Source organism: Podarcis erhardii (genome assembly GCF_964252035.2).
Source record: "Podarcis erhardii genome assembly, chromosome: Z".
In the NCBI taxonomy this organism is placed as follows: domain Eukaryota; kingdom Metazoa; phylum Chordata; class Lepidosauria; order Squamata; family Lacertidae; genus Podarcis; species Podarcis erhardii.
Genome location: NC_138504.1, coordinates 51,376,271 through 51,394,205, shown reverse-complemented (window position 1 = coordinate 51,394,205; position 17,935 = coordinate 51,376,271). Strand labels below are relative to the sequence as shown.

General features: G+C 55.3%; 1 protein-coding gene and 1 long non-coding RNA gene across 3 annotated transcripts in view; both read left to right on the top strand.

Moving 5' to 3' along the window:
• Positions 1–11,888: 11,888 nt before the first annotated feature.
• LOC309334300 lies at positions 11,889–16,124 on the top strand. 2 transcript variants are annotated; one of them, XR_014152995.1, is made up of 3 exons: positions 11,889–12,179; positions 12,912–13,007; positions 16,106–16,124. It is a non-coding gene; the product is annotated as an uncharacterized lncRNA (long non-coding RNA). The 2 variants fall into 2 exon arrangements; XR_014152996.1 differs by lacking the exon at positions 16,106–16,124 and adding an exon at positions 15,168–15,246.
• Positions 16,125–17,537: 1,413 nt separating this feature from the next.
• The window catches only part of LOC309333340 (TNF receptor-associated factor 2-like), a gene marked incomplete at its 3' end in the record, with an annotated part of 18,949 nt that continues 18,551 nt past the window's right edge, over positions 17,538–17,935 (top strand). The window contains exon 1 of the mRNA XM_081846712.1: positions 17,538–17,776. Within this exon, the coding sequence (XP_081702838.1) occupies positions 17,586–17,776 (191 nt within the window). The 5' untranslated portion in view covers positions 17,538–17,585. The remainder of the gene's footprint in view (positions 17,777–17,935) is intronic.

Here is a 17,935-nt window from a genome sequence, read left to right as displayed (position 1 = left end):
TAACCCTGACCTCTAACTTGAACCCCCTAACCCCCAAGGCCTGACCCCTAACAAACCCCTGACCCCCAATGCCTGACCCCTAACCCCCAACTCTAAGGCCTGACCCCTAACAAACCCCTCACCCCTAATGCCTGACCTTAAGGGTTAGAGGTCAGGCCTCTGGGTTGGGGGTTAGAGGTCAGGCATTGGGGGTTAGGGGTTTGTATTAGGGTTGGGGGTTAGAGTTAGAGGTCAGGCGTTAGGGGTTTGTGTTAGGGTTGGGGGTCAGGCCTTAGGCTTGGGGGTTAGGGGTCAGGCATTGGGGGTTAGGGGTTTGTGTTAGGGTTAGAGGTCAGGCCTCTGGGTTGGGGGTTAGAGGTCAGGCATTGGGGGTTAGGGGTTAGGGTTAGGGTTGGGGGTCAGGCCTTAGGCTTGGAGGTTAGGGGTCAGGCATTGGGGGTTAGGGGTTTGTGTTAGGGTTGGGGGTCAGGCCTTAGGCTTGGGGGTTAGGGGTCAGGCATTGGGGGTTAGGGGTTTGTGTTAGGGTTGGGGGTTAGAGTTAGGGGTTAGGGGTTTGTGTTAGGGTTGGGGGTCAGGCCTTAGGCTTGGGGGTTAGGGGTCAGGCATTGGGGGTTAGGGGTTTGTGTTAGGGTTGGGGGTTAGAGTTAGAGGTCAGGCGTTAGGGGTTTGTGTTAGGGTTGGGGGTCAGGCCTTAGGCTTGGGGGTTAGGGGTCAGGCATTGGGGGTTAGGGGTTTGTGTGAGGGTTGGGGGTTAGAGTTAGAGGTCAGGCATTAGGTTTGGAGTGGGGGTTAGGGGTCAGGTATTAGGGGTTAGGGGTTTGTGTTAGGGTTGGGGGTCAGGCCTTAGGCTTGGGGGTTAGAGGTCAGGGGTTGGGGGTTAGGGGTTTGTGTTAGGGTTGGGGGTCAGGCCTTAGGCTTGGGGGTTAGAGGTCAGGGGTTGGGGGTTAGGGGTTTGTGTTAGGGTTGGGGGTCAGGCCTTAGGCTTGGGGGTTAGGGGTCAGGCATTGGGGGTTAGGGGTTTGTGTTAGGGTTGGGGGTTAGAGTTAGGGGTTAGGGGTTTGTGTTAGGGTTGGGGGTCAGGCCTTAGGCTTGGGGGTTAGAGGTCAGGCATTGGGGGTTAGGGGTTTGTGTTAGGGTTGGGGGTTAGAGTTAGAGGTCAGGCGTTAGGGGTTTGTGTTAGGGTTGGGGGTCAGGCCTTAGGGTTGGGGGTTAGGGGTCAGGCATTGGGGGTTAGGGGTTAGGGTTAGGGTTGGGGGTCAGGCCTTAGGCTTGGGGGTTAGGGGTCAGGCATTGGGGGTTAGGGGTCAGGCATTGGGGGTTAGGGGTTTGTGTTAGGGTTGGGGGTCAGGCCTTAGGCTTGGGGGTTAGAGGTCAGGGGTTGGGGGTTAGGGCTTAGGTAAAAGGGGTTAGGGGTTTGTGTTAGAGGTCAGGGTTAGAGGTCTGGCATTGGGGGTTAGGGGTTTGTGTTAGGGTTGGGGGTTGGAGTTAGAGGTCAGGCATTAGGTTTGGGGTGGGGGTTAGGGGTCAGGTATTAGGGGTTAGGGGTTTGTGTTAGGGTTAGAGGTCAGGCCTTAGGCTTGGGGGTTAGGGGTCAGGCATTAGGGGTTAAGGGTTAGAGGTCAGGCCTTAGGCTTGGGGGTTAGAGGTCAGACATTGGGGGTTAAGAGTTAGAGGTCAGGCCTTAGGGTTGGGGGGTTAGAGTTAGAGGTCAGGCATTGGGGGTTAGGGGTTAGGGTTAGAGGTCAGGCCTTAGGGTTGGGGGTTAGGGGTCAGGCATTGGGGGTTAGGGGTTTGTGTTAGGGTTAGGGGTCAGGGGTTAGGGGTTAGGCCTTAGGTTTGGGTCGGGGTTCGAGTTAGAGCTAAGGGTTAGAGGTCAGGGGTTTGTGTTAGGGCTGGGGGTTAAGGGTTAGAGGTTAGGCATTAGCGTTGGGTTGGGGGTTAGGGGTCAGGTCAAAGGGGTTAGGGGTTCGAGTTAGGGGTCAGGGTTAGAGGTCTGGCACTGGGGGTTAAGGGGTAGAGGTCAGGCCTTAGGGTTGGGGGTTAGGGGTCAGGCACTGGGGGTTAGGGGTTTGTGTTAGGGTTAGAGGTCAGGGGTTAGGGGTCAGGCCTTAGGCTTGGGGGTTAGAGGTCAGGCACTGGGGGTTAGGGGTTTGTGTTAGGGTTGGGGGTTCGAGGTAGAGGTTAGGGTTAGGGGTCAGGCATGAGGGGTTAGGGGTTTGTGTTAGAGTTAGAGGTCAGGGGTTAGGGGTCATGGGTCTGTTAGGGTTAGAGGTCAGGCCTTTGGGTTGGGGGTTCACGTTAGAGGCAAGGGTTAGAGGTCAGGCACTGGGGGTTAGGGGTTAGGGTTGGGGGTTCGAGTTAGAGGTCAGGGTTAGGGGTCAGGCACTGGGGGGTTAGGGGTTTGTGTTAGGGTTAGAGTTTAGGCGTTAGGGTGGGGGGTTCGAGTTAGAGGTCAGGGTTAGGGGTCAGGTATTAGGGGTTAGGGGTTTGTGTTAGAGGTCAGGCCTTAGGCTTGGGGGTTAGAGGTCAGGGGTTGGGGGTTAGGGGTTTGTGTTAGGGTTAGAGGTCAGGCCTTAGGCTTGGGGGTTAGGGGTCAGGCATTGGGGGTTAGGGGTTTGTGTTAGGGTTAGAGGTCAGGCCTTAGGCTTGGGGGTTAGAGGTCAGGCATTGGGGGTTAGGGGTTTGTGTTAGGGTTGGGGGTCAGGCCTTAGGCTTGGGGGTTAGGGGTCAGGCATTGGGGGTTAGGGGTTTGTGTTAGGGTTAGTGGTCAGGCCTCTGGGTTGGGGGTTAGAGGTCAGGCATTGGGGGTTAGGGGTTTGTGTTAGGGTTGGGGGTCAGGCCTTAGGGTTGGGGGTTAGAGGTCAGGCATTGGGGGTTAGGGGTTAGGGTTAGAGGTCAGGCCTTAGGCTTGGGGGTTAGAGGTCAGGCATTGGGGGTTAGGGGTTTGTGTTAGGGTTAGAGGTCAGGCCTCTGGGTTGGGGGTTAGAGGTCAGGCATTGGGGGTTAGGGGTCAGGCATTGGGGGTTAGGGGTTTGTGTTAGGGTTAGAGGTCAGGCCTCTGGGTTGGGGGTTAGAGGTCAGGCATTGGGGGTTAGGGGTCAGGCATTGGGGGTTAGGGGTTTGTGTTAGGGTTGGGGGTCAGGCCTTAGGCTTGGCGGTTAGAGGTCAGGGGTTGGGGGTTAGGGCTTAGGTAAAAGGGGTTAGGGGTTTGTGTTAGAGGTCAGGGTTAGAGGTCTGGCATTGGGGGTTAGGGGTTTGTGTTAGGGTTGGGGGTTAGAGGTAGAGGTAAGGGTTAGGGGTCAGGCATGAGGGGTTAGGGGTCAGGCATTGGTGTTAGGGGTTTGTGTTAGGATTAGAGGTCAGGCCTCTGGGTTGGGGGTTAGAGGTCAGGCATTGGGGGTTCGGGGTTTGTGTTAGGGTTGGGGGTTAGAGTTAGAGGTCAGGCATTAGGTTTGGGGTGGGGGTTAGGGGTCAGGTATTAGGGGTTAGGGGTTTGTGTTAGAGGTCAGGCCTTAGGCTTGGGGGTTAGGGGTCAGGCATCGGGGGTTAAGGGTTAGAGGTCAGGTCTTAGGCTTGGGGGTTAGAGGTCAGGCATTGGGGGTTCGGGGTTTGTGTTAGGGTTGGGGGTTAGAGTTAGAGGTCAGGCATTAGGTTTGGGGTGGGGGTTAGGGGTCAGGTATTAGGGGTTAGGGGTTTGTGTTAGAGGTCAGGCCTTAGGCTTGGGGGTTAGGGGTCAGGCATCGGGGGTTAAGGGTTAGAGGTCAGGTCTTAGGCTTGGGGGTTAGAGGTCAGGCATTGGGGGTTCGGGGTTTGTGTTAGGGTTGGGGGTTAGAGTTAGAGGTCAGGCATTAGGTTTGGGGTGGGGGTTAGGGGTCAGGTATTAGGGGTTAGGGGTTTGTGTTAGAGGTCAGGCCTTAGGCTTGGGGGTTAGGGGTCAGGCATCGGGGGTTAAGGGTTAGAGGTCAGGTCTTAGGCTTGGGGGTTAGAGGTCAGGCATTGGGGGTTCGGGGTTTGTGTTAGGGTTGGGGGTTAGAGTTAGAGGTCAGGCATTAGGTTTGGGGTGGGGGTTAGGGGTCAGGTATTAGGGGTTAGGGGTTTGTGTTAGGGTTAGAGGTCAGGCCTTAGGCTTGGGGGTTAGGGGTCAGGCATTAGGGGTTAAGGGTTAGAGGTCAGGCCTTAGGGTTGGGGGTTAGGGGTCAGGCATTGGGGGTTAGGGGTTAGGGGTTAGGGTTAGAGGTCAGGCCTTAGGCTTGGGGGTTAGAGGTCAGGCATTGGGCGTTAGGGGTTTGTGTTAGGGTTGGGGGTTAGAGTTAGAGGTCAGGCATTAGGTTTGGGGTGTGGGTTAGGGGTCAGGTATTAGGGGTTAGGGGTTTGTGTTAGGGTTAGAGGTCAGGCCTTAGGCTTGGGGGTTAGGGGTCAGGCATTAGGGGTTAAGGGTTAGAGGTCAGGCCTTAGGGTTGGGGGTTAGGGGTCAGGCATTGGGGGTTAGGGGTTAGGGGTTAGGGTTAGAGGTCAGGCCTTAGGCTTGGGGGTTAGAGGTCAGGCATTGGGCGTTAGGGGTTTGTGTTAGGGTTGGGGGTTAGAGTTAGAGGTCAGGCATTAGGTTTGGGGTGTGGGTTAGGGGTCAGGTATTAGGGGTTAGGGGTTTGTGTTAGGGTTGGGGGTCAGGCCTTAGGCTTGGGGGTTAGGGGTCAGGCATTAGGGGTTAAGGGTTAGAGGTCAGGCCTTAGGCTTGGGGGTTAGGGGTCAGGCATTAGGGGTTAAGGGTTAGAGGTCAGGTCTTAGGCTTGGGGGTTAGAGGTCAGGCATTGGGGGTTCGGGGTTTGTGTTAGGGTTAGGGGTCAGGGGTTAGGGGTTAGGCCTTAGGTTTGGGGTGGGGGTTAGGGGTCAGGTATTAGGGGTTAGGGGTTTGTGTTAGGGTTAGAGGTCAGGCCTTAGGCTTGGGGGTTAGGGGTCAGGCATTAGGGGTTAAGGGTTAGAGGTCAGGCCTTAGGGTTGGGGGTTAGGGGTCAGGCACTGGGGGTTAGGGGTTTGTGTTAGGGTTAGAGGTCAGGGGTTGGGGGTTAGGGCTTAGGTAAAAGGGGTTAGGGGTTTGTGTTAGAGGTCAGGGTTAGAGGTCTGGCATTGGGGGTTAGGGGTTTGTGTTAGGGTTGGGGGTTAGAGGTAGAGGTAAGGGTTAGGGGTCAGGCATGAGGGGTTAGGGGTCAGGCATTGGTGTTAGGGGTTTGTGTTAGGATTAGAGGTCAGGCCTCTGGGTTGGGGGTTAGAGGTCAGGCATTGGGGGTTCGGGGTTTGTGTTAGGGTTGGGGGTTAGAGTTAGAGGTCAGGCATTAGGTTTGGGGTGGGGGTTAGGGGTCAGGTATTAGGGGTTAGGGGTTTGTGTTAGAGGTCAGGCCTTAGGCTTGGGGGTTAGGGGTCAGGCATCGGGGGTTAAGGGTTAGAGGTCAGGTCTTAGGCTTGGGGGTTAGAGGTCAGGCATTGGGGGTTAGGGGTTTGTGTTAGGGTTGGGGGCTAGAGTTAGAGGTCAGGCATTAGGTTTGGGGTGGGGGTTAGGGGTCAGGTATTAGGGGTTAGGGGTTTGTGTTAGAGGTCAGGCCTTAGGCTTGGGGGTTAGGGGTCAGGCATTAGGGGTTAAGGGTTAGAGGTCAGGCCTTAGGCTTGGGGGTTAGGGGTCAGGCATTAGGGGTTAAGGGTTAGAGGTCAGGCCTTAGGCTTGGGGGTTAGAGGTCAGACATTGGGGGTTAAGAGTTAGAGGTCAGGCCTTAGGGTTGGGGGGTTAGAGTTAGAGGTCAGGCATTGGGGGTTAGGGGTTAGGGTTAGAGGTCAGGCCTTAGGGTTGGGGGTTAGGGGTCAGGCATTGGGGGTTAGGGGTTTGTGTTAGGGTCAGGGGTTAGGGGTTAGGCCTTAGGTTTGGGTCGGGGTTCGAGTTAGAGCTAAGGGTTAGAGGTCAGGGGTTTGTGTTAGGGCTGGGGGTTAAGGGTTAGAGGTTAGGCATTAGCGTTGGGTTGGGGGTTAGGGGTCAGGTCAAAGGGGTTAGGGGTTTGTGTTAGAGGTCAGGGTTAGAGGTCTGGCACTGGGGGTTAAGGGGTAGAGGTCAGGCCTTAGGGTTGGGGGTTAGGGGTCAGGCACTGGGGGTTAGGGGTTTGTGTTAGGGTTAGAGGTCAGGGGTTAGGGGTCAGGCCTTAGGCTTGGGGGTTAGAGGTCAGGCACTGGGGGTTAGGGGTTTGTGTTAGGGTTGGGGGTTAGAGGTATAGGCAAGGGTTAGAGGTCAGGCATTGGGGGTTAGGGGTTTGTGTTAGAGGTCAGGGGTTAGGGGTCATGGGTCTGTTAGGGTTAGAGGTCAGGCCTTTGGCTTGGGGGTTCACGTTAGAGGCAAGGGTTAGAGGTCAGGCACTGGGGGTTAGGGGTTAGGGTTAGGGTTGGGGGTTCGAGTTAGAGGTCAGGGTTAGAGGTCAGGCACTGGGGGGTTAGGGGTTTGTGTTAGGGTTAGAGGTCAGGCCTTAGGCTTGGGGGTTAGGGGTCAGGCATTGGGGGTTCGGGGTTTGTGTTAGGGTTGGGGGTCAGGCCTTAGGCTTGGGGGTTAGGGGTCAGGCGTTGGGGGTTAGGGGTTTGTGTTAGGGTTAGAGGTCAGGCCTTAGGCTTGGGGGTTAGAGGTCAGGGGTTAGGGGTTTGTGTTAGGGTTGGGGGTCAGGCCTCTGGGTTGGGGGTTGGAGGTCAGGCCATAGGGTTGGGGGGTTAGAGTTAGGGGTCAGGCCTTAGGCTTGGGGGTTAGAGGTCAGGGGATGGGGGTTAGGGCTTAGGTAAAAGGGGTTAGGGGTTTGTGTTAGAGGTCAAGGTTAGAGGTCTGGCACTGGGGGTTAGGGGTTTGTGTTAGGGTTGGGGGTTAGAGTTAGAGGTCAGGGTTAGGGGTCAGGCATGAGGGGTTAGGGGTCAGGCATTGGTGTTAGGGGTTAGGGTTAGGGTTAGAGGTCAGGCCTTCGGGTTGGGGGTTCAAGTTAGGGGTCAGGGTTAGAGGTCAGGCATTGAGGTTGGGGGTCAGGTATTGGGGGTTAGGGGTTTGTTTTCGGGTTAGAGGTCAGGCCTTCGGGTTGGGGGTTAGGGGTCAGGCACTGGGGGTTAGGGGTTTGCGTTCGGGTTAGAGGTCAGACATTAGGGTTAGGGGTCATGGGTCTGTGTTCAGGTTAGAGGCTAGGCCTTAGGGTTGGGGGTTCGAGTTAGGGGTCAGGGTTAGAGGTCAGGCATTGAGGTTAGGGGTCAGGTATTAGGGGTTAGGGGTTTGTGTTAGGGTTAGAGGTTAGGCCTTAGGGGTTAGGGGTTTGTGTTAAGGTTAGGGGTCAGGCCTTAGGGTTGGGGGTTTGAGTTAGGGGTCAGGGTTAGAGGTCAGGCATTGAGGTTAGGGGTCAGGTATTAGGGGTTAGGGGTTTGTGTTAGGGTTAGAGGTTAGGCCTTAGGGGTTAGGGGTTTGTGTTAAGGTTAGGGGTCAGGCCTTAGGGTTGGGGGTTTGAGTTAGGGGTCAGGGTTAGAGGTCAGGCATTGAGGTTGGGGGTCAGGTATTAGGGGTTAGGGGTTTGTGTTAGGGTTAGAGGTCAGGCCTTAGGGGTTAGGGGTTTGTGTTAAGGTTAGGGGTCAGGCCTTCGGGTTGGGGGTTCGAGTTAGGGGTCAGGGTTAGAGGTCAGGCATTGAGGTTGGGGGTCAGGTATTGGGGGTTAGGGGTTTGTGTTCGGGTTAGAGGTCAGGCCTTCGGGTTGGGGGTTCGAGTTAGGGGTCAGGGTTAGAGGTCAGGTTAGGGGTTTATGTTCGGGTTAGAGGTCAGGCCTTCGAGTTGGGTTGGGGGTTAGGGGTCCGGGAGGGCGTGGCCTGAGAGGGAAGCCCCGCCCTCGACGTGCCTTATAAGGAAAAAAAGAGGCGTGACTTCGCAGGGAGGGCGTGGCCTGGGAGGGAAGCCCCGCCCCCAAGGCGCCTTATAAGGAGAAGGGAGGCGTGGCTTGGGAGGAAGGCGCCGCCCTTCGCGCCTTATAAGGAAAAAAAGAGGCGTGACTTCGCAGGGAGGGCGTGGCCTGGGAGGGAAGCCCCGCCCCCAAGGCGCCTTATAAGGAGAAAGGAGGCATGGCTTGGGAGGAAGGAGCCGCCCTTCGCGCCTTATAAGGAAAAAGAGGAGTGATGTCACCGGGAGGGCGTGGCCTGAGAAGGAAGCCCCGCCCCCAAGGCGCCTTATAAGGAGAAGGGAGGCGTGGCTTGGGAAGAAGGAGCCGCCCTTCGCGCCTTATAAGGAAAAAAGAGGAGTGACGTCACAGGGAGGGCGTGGCCTGAGAGGAAGCCCCGCCCTGGACACGCCTTATAAGGAGAAGGGAGGCGTGGCTTGGGAGGAAGGCGCCGCCCTTTGCGCCTTATAAGGGAAAAAGGAGTGACGTCACAGGGAGGGCGTGGCCTGAGAGGAAGGCTCCGCCTCTCGCTCCTTAGAAGGAGGGGAAGGGGGAAAGCCGAGCGGCGTGACGTCAGGGAAGAGGGCGTGGCCTCCCTAGACGCGCCTTCTAAGGAGGAGGGGCGTGGCTTGGGGGAAGGGGGCGTGGCCTTCGCCTTATAAGGAGAAGGGAGGCGTGGCTTGGGGGAAAAGCTCCTTATAAGCAAAATTCGGGGCGAGAAGGGGAGGGAAAGCCGGGCGGCGTGACGTCAGACAAGGGGGCGTGGCCTGAAGGAAGCTCCGCCCCCTCCGCTCCTTATAAGGAGAAGGGAGGCGTGGCTTGGGGGGAAGGAGCCGCCCTTGGCGCCTTATAAGGGGAAAAAAGAGGCGTGACGTCACAGAGAGGGCGTGGCCTCCCTAGACGCGCCTTATAAGGAGAAAGGAGGCGTGGCTTGGGGGGAAGGAGCCGCCCTTGGCGCCTTATAAGGAAAATTCGGGGCGAGAAGGGAAGCCGAGCGGCGTGACGTCAGAAAAGGGGGCGTGGCCTGAGGGAAGCACCGCCCCTCCGCTCCTTATAAGGAGAAAGGAGGCGTGGCTTGGGGGAAGGAGCCGCCCTTCGCGCCTTATAAGGGGAAACAAGAGGCGTGACGTCACAGGGAGGGCGTGGCCTGAGGGAAGCCCCGCCCCCGACGCGCCTTCTAAGGAGAAGGGTGGCGTGGCTTGAGGGGGGAAACCGAGCGGCGTGACGTCAGACAAGGGGGCGTGGCCTCCTCCTGAGAAGGCGGAAGGAAGGCGGGGCTTGGGGGAAGCGACCGCCCTTCGCTCCTTATAAGGGAAAAAGAGGCCGCGGGGCGGCGTGACGTCAGAGGGAGGGCGTGGCTTCCTCCTGATAAGGCGAAGGGAGGCGGGGCTTGGGGGAAGGAGCCGCCCTTGGCGCCTTATAAGGGAAAAAAGAGGCCGCGGGGGCGGCGTGACGTCAGAGGGAGGGCGTGGCCTGAGGGAAGCCCCGCCCCCGACGCGCCTTCTAAGGAGAAGGGAGGCGTGGCTTGAGGGGGAAGCGACCGCCCTTCGCTCCTTATAAGGAGCGCGAGGGGGGAAGCGAGGCCTGAGGGGCGGAAGGGGCGGGGCCTGAGGAAGCACTTCCGGCCCGGCGGGCAGAGGGCGCGGCGCGGTGAGTGGGGGAGACTTGGGGGGCGAGTCTCTCGAGGTCCTCCAGGCGCTCATAGAGACGAGAGGCCCGGAGTCCTAGACGGGTCGTGGCCCCCCAAAGAGCCGCAGGCGGTGGGGAGGGGACCATAGAGAGGGAAGGGGGCCTCTCTAGGTCCTCCAGGCGCCCGTAGAGCATAGAGATGGGAGGGCCCGGAGTCCTAGACGGGTCGGGGCCCAGAAAGCGCCGCAGGCGGTGGGGAGGGGGCCATAGAGAGGGAAGGGGGCTCTCTAGGTCCTCCAGGCGCCCATAGAGCATAGAGACGGGAGGGCCCGGGGTCCTAGAAGGGTCGGGGCCCAGAAAGAGTCGCTCTAGGTCTTCCAGGCCTCACAGAGCATAGAGACGGGAGGCCCGCAGTCCTAGAAGGGTCGGGGCCCAGAAAGAGTCGCTCTAGGTCCTCCAGGCCTCACAGAGCATAGAGACGGGAGGCCCGCAGTCCTAGAAGGGTCGGGCCTCCCCCCCCCCGAAAGAGCCCCCCAGAAAGAGTCCTCAACGCGGTTGGGAGGGGGCCATAGAGAGGGAAGGGAACCCTCCAGGTCATCCAGCCTGACCCCCTTGCAAGGGGCTATGAGGGAACCATAGAGTGGGAAGAGACCTCTCTAGGACATCCAAGAAGTTATGAGGGCATCATAGAGAGGGAAGGGAATCCTCCAGGTCATCCAGCCTGACCCCCTGCCGAAGGGTGGGGAGGGGAGCATAGAGACGGGAGGTACAGAATCCTAGAAGTCCCAGGGTCATCCGGCCTGACCCCCTGGCCAGGGATCATAGAGAGGGAAGGGGCCTCTCTTGGTCATCCAGCCTGACCCCCTGGCGAAGGGTTATGAGGGGACCATAGTGACGGAAGGCACAGAATCCTAGAAGGGAAGCCCCCAGGGTCCTCCAGCCTGGAATGCCCTGCAAGGAGCTATGAGGGGAGCATAGAGATGGGAGGTAGGGAATCCTAGAAGGGTCGAGGCAGAAGGGAAGGCCCAAGGGCCTGGCAAGGGGCTATTAGGGGATCATAGAGAGGGAATGCCCAGAATCCTAGAAGGCTCGAGCAAGAGGGGAATCCTCCTGGTCCTCCAGCCTGACCCCCTTGGAAGGGACCATAGAGAGGGAAGGAACCCCTTGGGGACCATAGATAGGGAAGGGGCCTCTCTAGGTCCTCCAGACAGTTATTAGGGTATCATAGACAGGGAAGGGGCCCCTCCAGGTCATCCAGCCTGACCCCCCCCTAGCAAAGGGGCTATGAGGGGAGTATAGAGTGGGAAGGGGCCTCTCTAGGTCCTCCAGGTGGACCCGGGAGGGACAGAAGCCTAGAAGGGTCGAGGCAGAAGGGAAGCCCCAAGGGTCTGGGCATAGAGAGGGAAGGGAGCCCTCTGGGTCATCCAGCCTGACCCCCTGGCAAGGGATCATAGAGAGGGAAGGGACCACTCCAGGTCATCCAGCCTGACCCCCTGGCAAGGGATCATAGAGAGGGAACGGACCTCTCTAGGATGTCCAGCATGTTGCTAGAGGATCATAGAGAGGGAAGGGACCCATTCAGGTCATCCAGCCTGACCCCCCTGCGGGGGTTGTGAGGGGACCATAGAGAGAGAAGGGGCATCTCTAGGACATACAGGTAGGTATGAGGGGATCATAGAGAGGGAAGGGACTCCTTCAGGTCATCCAGCCTGACCCCTTGGAGAGAGGTTAATTGGGGGACCATGGAGAAGGGAGGGAGAGAATCCTAGAAGGGTCGTGCCAGAAGGGAACCCCCAAGGGTCTGGCAAGGGGTTATGAGGGGGTCATAGAGAGGGAAGGGGCCTTTCTAGGACATCCAGGTGGTTGTGAGGGATCATAGAGAGGGACATCGAACGTGACCCCCTGGCAAGGGACCATAGAGAGGGAAGGGAGCCCTCCAGGTCATCCATCCTGACCCCCTAGCAAGGGGTTCTGAGGGGACCATAGAGACGGAAGGCCCAGAATCCTAGAAGGCTCGAGCCAGAAGGTATCCCTCCAGGTCATCCAACCTGACCCCTTTGGCCAGAGACCATAGAGAGGAAAGGGACCTTTCTAGTTCCTCCAGGCGGTTATTAGGGGATCATGGAGACAGACGGTCCAGAATCCTAGAAGGCTCGAGCCAGAAGGGACCCCTCCAGGTCATCCAGCCTGACCCCTTTGGCCAGAGACCATAGAGAGGAAAGGGACCTCTCTAGTTCCTCCAGGCGGTTATTAGGGGATCATAGAGACAGAAGGCCCAGAATCCTAGAAGGCTCAAGCCAGAAGGGACCCCTCCAGGTCATCCAACCTGACCCCTTTGGCCAGAGACCATAGAGAGGAAAGGGACCTCTCTAGTTCCTCCAGGCGGTTATTAGGGGATCATAGAGACAGGAGGCCCAGAATCCTAGAAGGCTGGAGCCAGAAGGGAACCCTCCAGGTCATCCAGCCTGACCCACTTGCAAGGGGCTATGAGGGAACCATAGAGTGGGAAGAGACCTCTCTAGGACATCCAGGCGGTTTTGAGGGCATCATAGAGAGGGAAGGGAATCCTCCAGGTCATCCAGCCTGACCCCCTGGCGAAGGGTGGGGAGGGGAGCATAGAGACGGGAGGTACAGAATCCTAGAAGTCCCAGGGTCATCCGGCCTGACCCCCTGGCCAGGGATCATAGAGAGGGAAGGGGCCTCTCTGGGTCCTCAGGGCGGTTCTGTTGGAGCATAGAGAGGGAAGGGGCCTCTCTTGGTCATCCAGCCTGACCCCCTGGCGAAGGGTTATGAGGGGACCATGGTGACGGAAGGCACAGAATCCTAGAAGGGAAGCCCCCAGGGTCCTCCAGCCTGGAATGCCTTGCAAGGAGCTATGAGGGGAGCATAGAGATGGGAGGTAGGGAATCCTAGAAGGGTCGAGGCAGAAGGGAAGGCCCGAGGGCCTGGCAAGGGGCTATTAGGGGATCATAGAGAGGGAAGGCCCAGAATCCTAGAAGGCTCGAGCAAGAGGGGAATCCTCCAGGTCCTCCAGCCTGACCCCCTTGGAAGGGAACCATAGAGAGGGAAGGAACCCCTTGGGGACCATAGATAGGGAAGGGGCTTCTCTAGGTCCTCCAGACAGCTATTAGGGTATCATAGACAGGGAAGGGGCCCCTCCAGGTCCTCCAGCCTGACCCCCTTGGAAGGGAACCATGGACATGGGAGGTACAGCATCCTAGACGGGTCGAGCCAGGGGGAGGTCCCGAGGGTCATCCAGTCTGACCCCCTTGGAAGGATCATAGAGAGTGAAGGGACCCCTCCAGGTCCTCCAACCGGACCCCCTTGGAAGGGAATATTAGAGGACCATGGGCACAGGAGGTACAGGATCCTAGAAGGGTCGGGCCAGAAGGGAAGCCCGGAGGGTCTGGCAAAGGGGTTATGAGGGGGTCATAGAGAGGGAAGGGGCCTCTCCAGGTCATCCAGCCTGACCCACTTGCAGGGGAATATTGGAGAACCATAGACACAGGAGGCACAGAATCCTAGAAGGGAATTCCCCTCCAGGTCCTCCAGCCTGACCCCCTAGCAAAGGGTGATGAGGGGACCATAGAAGGCCCAGAATCCTAGAAGGCTTGAGCCAGAAGGGACCCCTCCCGGTCATCCAGCCTGACCCCCCTTGCAAGAGACCATAGAGAGGGAAGGGGGCCTCTCTAGGTCCTCCAGGCAGTTAGAATGGACCATAGAGAAGGAAGGGACCCCCAGGTCATCTAGCCTGACCCCCCCTTGCAAGGAATTTTAGAGGACCATGGACACGGGAGGTACAGAATCCTAGAAGGGTCGAGCCTGTCCCTCCTTGCTAGGCATTAGGAGAGGATCATAGAGAGGGAAGGGATCCCTCTGGGTCATCCAGCCTGACCCCCTGGCAAAGGGCTAGGAGAGGATAATAGAGACGGGAGGTGCGGAATCCTAGAAGGGTCGAGCCAGAAGGGAAGTCCCAAGGGTCATCCAGCCTGACCCCCTGGCAGGGGACCATAGAGAGGGAAGGGACCTCTCTAGGTCCTCCAGTTAGTTATTAGGGGATCATAGAGAGGGAAGGGGCCTCTCTAGGTCCTCCAATCGTACCCCCTTGCATGGGAATAGTAGGGTATCATAGAGAGGGAAGGGACCCCTCCAGGTCATCCAGCCTGTCCCCCTTGCAAGGGGTTAGGAGGGGACCATGGAGACGGGAGGCCCGGAATCCTAGAAGGGAAGTCCCCAGGGTCATCCAGCCTGACCCCCGTGTAAGGGTTGAATAGGGAACCATCAAGACTGAAGGCTCAGAATCCTAGAAGGCTTGAGCCAGAAGGGACCCCTCCAGGTCATCCAGCCTGACCCCTTTGGCCAGAGACCATAGAGAGGGAAGGGACCTCTCTAGTTCCTCCAGGCGGTTATTAGGGGATCATAGAGACAGGAGGTCCAGAATCCTAGAAGGCTCGAGCCAGAAGGGACCCCTCCAGATCATCCAGCCTGACCCCTTTGGCCAGAGACCATAGAGAGGGAAGGGACCTCTCTAGTTCCTCCAGGCAGTTATTAGGGGATCATAGAGACAGGAGGCCCAGAATCCTAGAAGGCTTGAGCCAGAAGGGACCCCTCCAGGTCATCCAGCCTGACCCCTTTGGCCAGAGACCATAGAGAGGGAAGGGACCTCTCTAGTTCCTCCAGGCGGTTATTAGGGGATCATAGAGACAGGAGGCCCAGAATCCTAGAAGGCTCGAGCCAGAAGGGACCCCTCCAGATCATCCAGCCTGACCCCTTTGGCCAGAGACCATAGAGAGGGAAGGGACCTCTCTAGTTCCTCCAGGCGGTTATTAGGGGATCATAGAGACAGGAGGCCCAGAATCCTAGAAGGCTGGAGCCAGAAGGGAACCCTCCAGGTGATCCTGACCCCCTGGTGAAGGGTTCTGAGGGAGAGTGTAGAGACGGGAGGGAGAGAATCCTAGAGGGTCATCCAGCCTGACCCCCTGACAGGGGATCATAGAGAGGGAAGGGGCCTCTCTAGGACATCCAGGCGGTTATGAGGGCATCATAGAGAGGGAAGGGGCCTCTCTAGGACAACCAGGCGGTTATGAGGGCATCATAGAGAGGGAAGGGTCCCCTCCAGGTCATGCAGCCTGACCCCCTGACGGGGGATCATAGAGAGGGAAGGGGCTTCTCTAGGACATCCAGGCGGTTATGAGGGCATCATAGAGAGGGAAGGGACCATAGAGACAGAAGGGACAGAATCCTAGAAGGCTTGAGCCAGAAGGGAACCCTCCAGGTCATCCAGCCTGACCCCCCCTTGCAAGGGATTTATAGGGAATCTAGTACATACAGGCGTTTAGAGGGGGTCATAGAGAGGAAAGGGGCCTCTCTAGGTCCTCCAGGCGGTTACTAGGGGATGATAGAGAGGGAAGGGACCCCTCCAGGTCATCCAGTCTGACCCACTGGCGAGGGGCTATGAGGTGCCCATAGAGACGGGTCGAGCCAGAAGGGAACCCCCCACCCCCGAGGGTCATCCAGCCTGACCCCCTTGGAAGGGACCATAGAGAGGGAAGGGACCCCTCTAGGTCCTCCAGGCGGTTACGAGGGGGCCATAGAGGGGGAAGGGGGCCTCTCTAGGTCATCCAGCCTGAACCCCTTGCAAGGGACCATAGAGAGGGAAGGGACCTCTCTAGGACATCCAGGCGGTTAGGAGGGAATCATATTACAGGACCATAGACATGGGGGGACACAGAATCCTAGAAGGGAACCCGCCAGGGTCATCCAGCCAGACCCCCTTGTAAGGGACCATAGAGAAGGAAGGGACCTCTCTAGGTCCTCCAGGCGGTTACGAGGGGACCTCTCTAGGACATCCAGGCAGTTATTAGGGAATCATAGAGAGGGAAGGGACCCCTCTAGGTCATCCAGCCTGACCCCGTTACAAGAGACCATAGAGAGGGAAGGGAAGGGGGTATTAGGTGATCATAGAGGCGGAAGACCCAGAATCCTAGAAGGCTCGAGCCAGAAGGGACCCCTCCAGGTCTTCCAGCCTGACCCCCTTGCAAGAGACCATAGAGAGAGAAGGGACCTCTCTAGGTCCTCCAGGCGGTTATTGGGGATCATAGAGAGGAAAGACGCAGAATCCTAGAAGGGTAGAGCCAGAAAGAGCTACTCTAGGTCATCCAGGCAGTTATGAGGGGATTAGAGAGAGGGAAGGGACTCCTCCAGGTCATCCAATCTGACCCCCTTGCATGGGGTTAGGTGGGGACCATAGAGCCGGGAGGCACGGAATCCTAGAAGGGTTGAGCCAGTAGGGAAGCCCCGACCCTCCTTGTCTGGCAAGGGGTTAATTGGGGATCATAGAGAGGGAAGGGACCCTTTCTAGGACATTGAGGTGGTTATGAGGGGATCATAGAGAGGGAAGGGACCCCTCCAGGTCATCTAGTTAAAGCCCCTTACAAGAGACCATAGAGACGGAAGGTACAGAATCCTAGAAGGCTCGTGCCAGAAGGTACTCCTCCAGGTCATCCAGCCTGACCCCCTACAAGGTACCATAGAGAGGGAAGGGGCCTCTCTAGGTCCTCCAGGCAGTTATGAAGCAACCATAGAGAGGGAAGGGGCCTCTCTAGTTCCTCCAGGCAGTTATGAGGGGATCATAGAGAGGGAAGGGAACCCTCCAGGTCGATATTAGGGGATCATAGAGAGGAAAGACAGAAAATCCTAAAAGGCTCAAGCCAGAAGGGACCCCTCCAGGTCCTCCAGCCTGACCCCCTTGCAATAATAATAATAATAATAATAATAATAATAATAATAATAATAATAATAATAATAATATACCTGACCCCGAAACTATATACTAAAAATACTAATACTACTACTAATAATAATAATATACGTGACCCTGAAACTATATGCTAATAATACTAATACTAATACTAATACTAATACTAATAATAATAATAATAATAATAATAATAATATACCTGACCCCGAAACTATATACTAATACTAATGCTAATGCTAATAATAATAATAATATACGTGACCCTGAAACTATATGCTAATATTACTACTAGTACTACTACTACTACTACTACTACTAATAATAATAATAATAATAATAATAATAATATACCTGACCCCGAAACTATATACTAAAAATACTAATACTAATGCTACTAATAATAATATACGTGACCCTGAAACTATATGCTAATAATACTAATACTAATACTAATACTAATACTAATAATATACCTGACCCCGAAACTATATACTAATACTAATGCTACTAATAATAATATACCTGACCCCGAAACTATATACTAAAAATACTAATACTAATAATAATAATAATATATGTGACCCTGAAACTATATGCTAATAATACTAATACTAATACTAATACTAATACTAATAATAATAATATACCTGACCCCGAAACTATATACTAATACTAATGCTACTAATAATAATATACCTGACCCTGAAACTATATACTAATACTAACACTACTACTACTACTACTACTAATAATAATAATAATAATATACTGACCCTGAAACTATATACTAATAATAATAATACTACTAATACTAATACTAATACTAATACTACTAATGATGATGATGATAATGTACCTGACCCCAAAACTATATACTACTACTGCTAATATTAATAATAATAATAATAATAATAATAATAATAATATACTTGACCCCAAAACTATATACTAATACTACTACTACTACTACTACTAATAATAATAATAATAATATACCTGACCCCAAAACTATATTATAATAATAATAATAATAATAATAATAATAATAATAATATACCTGACCCCAAAACTATATACTAATAATAATAATAATAATAATAATAATAGTAATAATAATCTAATACTAATAATAATAATAATAATAATATACCTGACCCCACAACTATATACTACTACTACTACTACTACTACTAATAATAATAATAATAATAATATACCTGACCCCGAAACTCTGACTCCCTTCCAGGGCGCCGATTTCCCCCACAACTGCCCCCATGGCGGCCTCCGGATCCGGCCCCCCGCCCGGGTCCCTGGACCCCCCGCTTCCCGGCTTCCCCAAGGCGATCCTGAGGGCCGAGCCCCAGGGCAAGTACCTGTGTTCCGAGTGCGAGGATCTGCTGCGGAGGCCCTTCCAGGCCCAGTGCGGCCACCGCTACTGCGCCTACTGCCTGAAGAAGCTGGTGGGGTGAGTATTTTTTTTTTTTGGAGGGGGGGTGCAAGGAGGACGGGATAACAAAATTATTATTATTATTATTATTAACCCTAATTATTATTATTATTATTATTATTATTATTATTATTATTATTTCTTATTTATACCCCGCCCATTATTTAAATAATAATA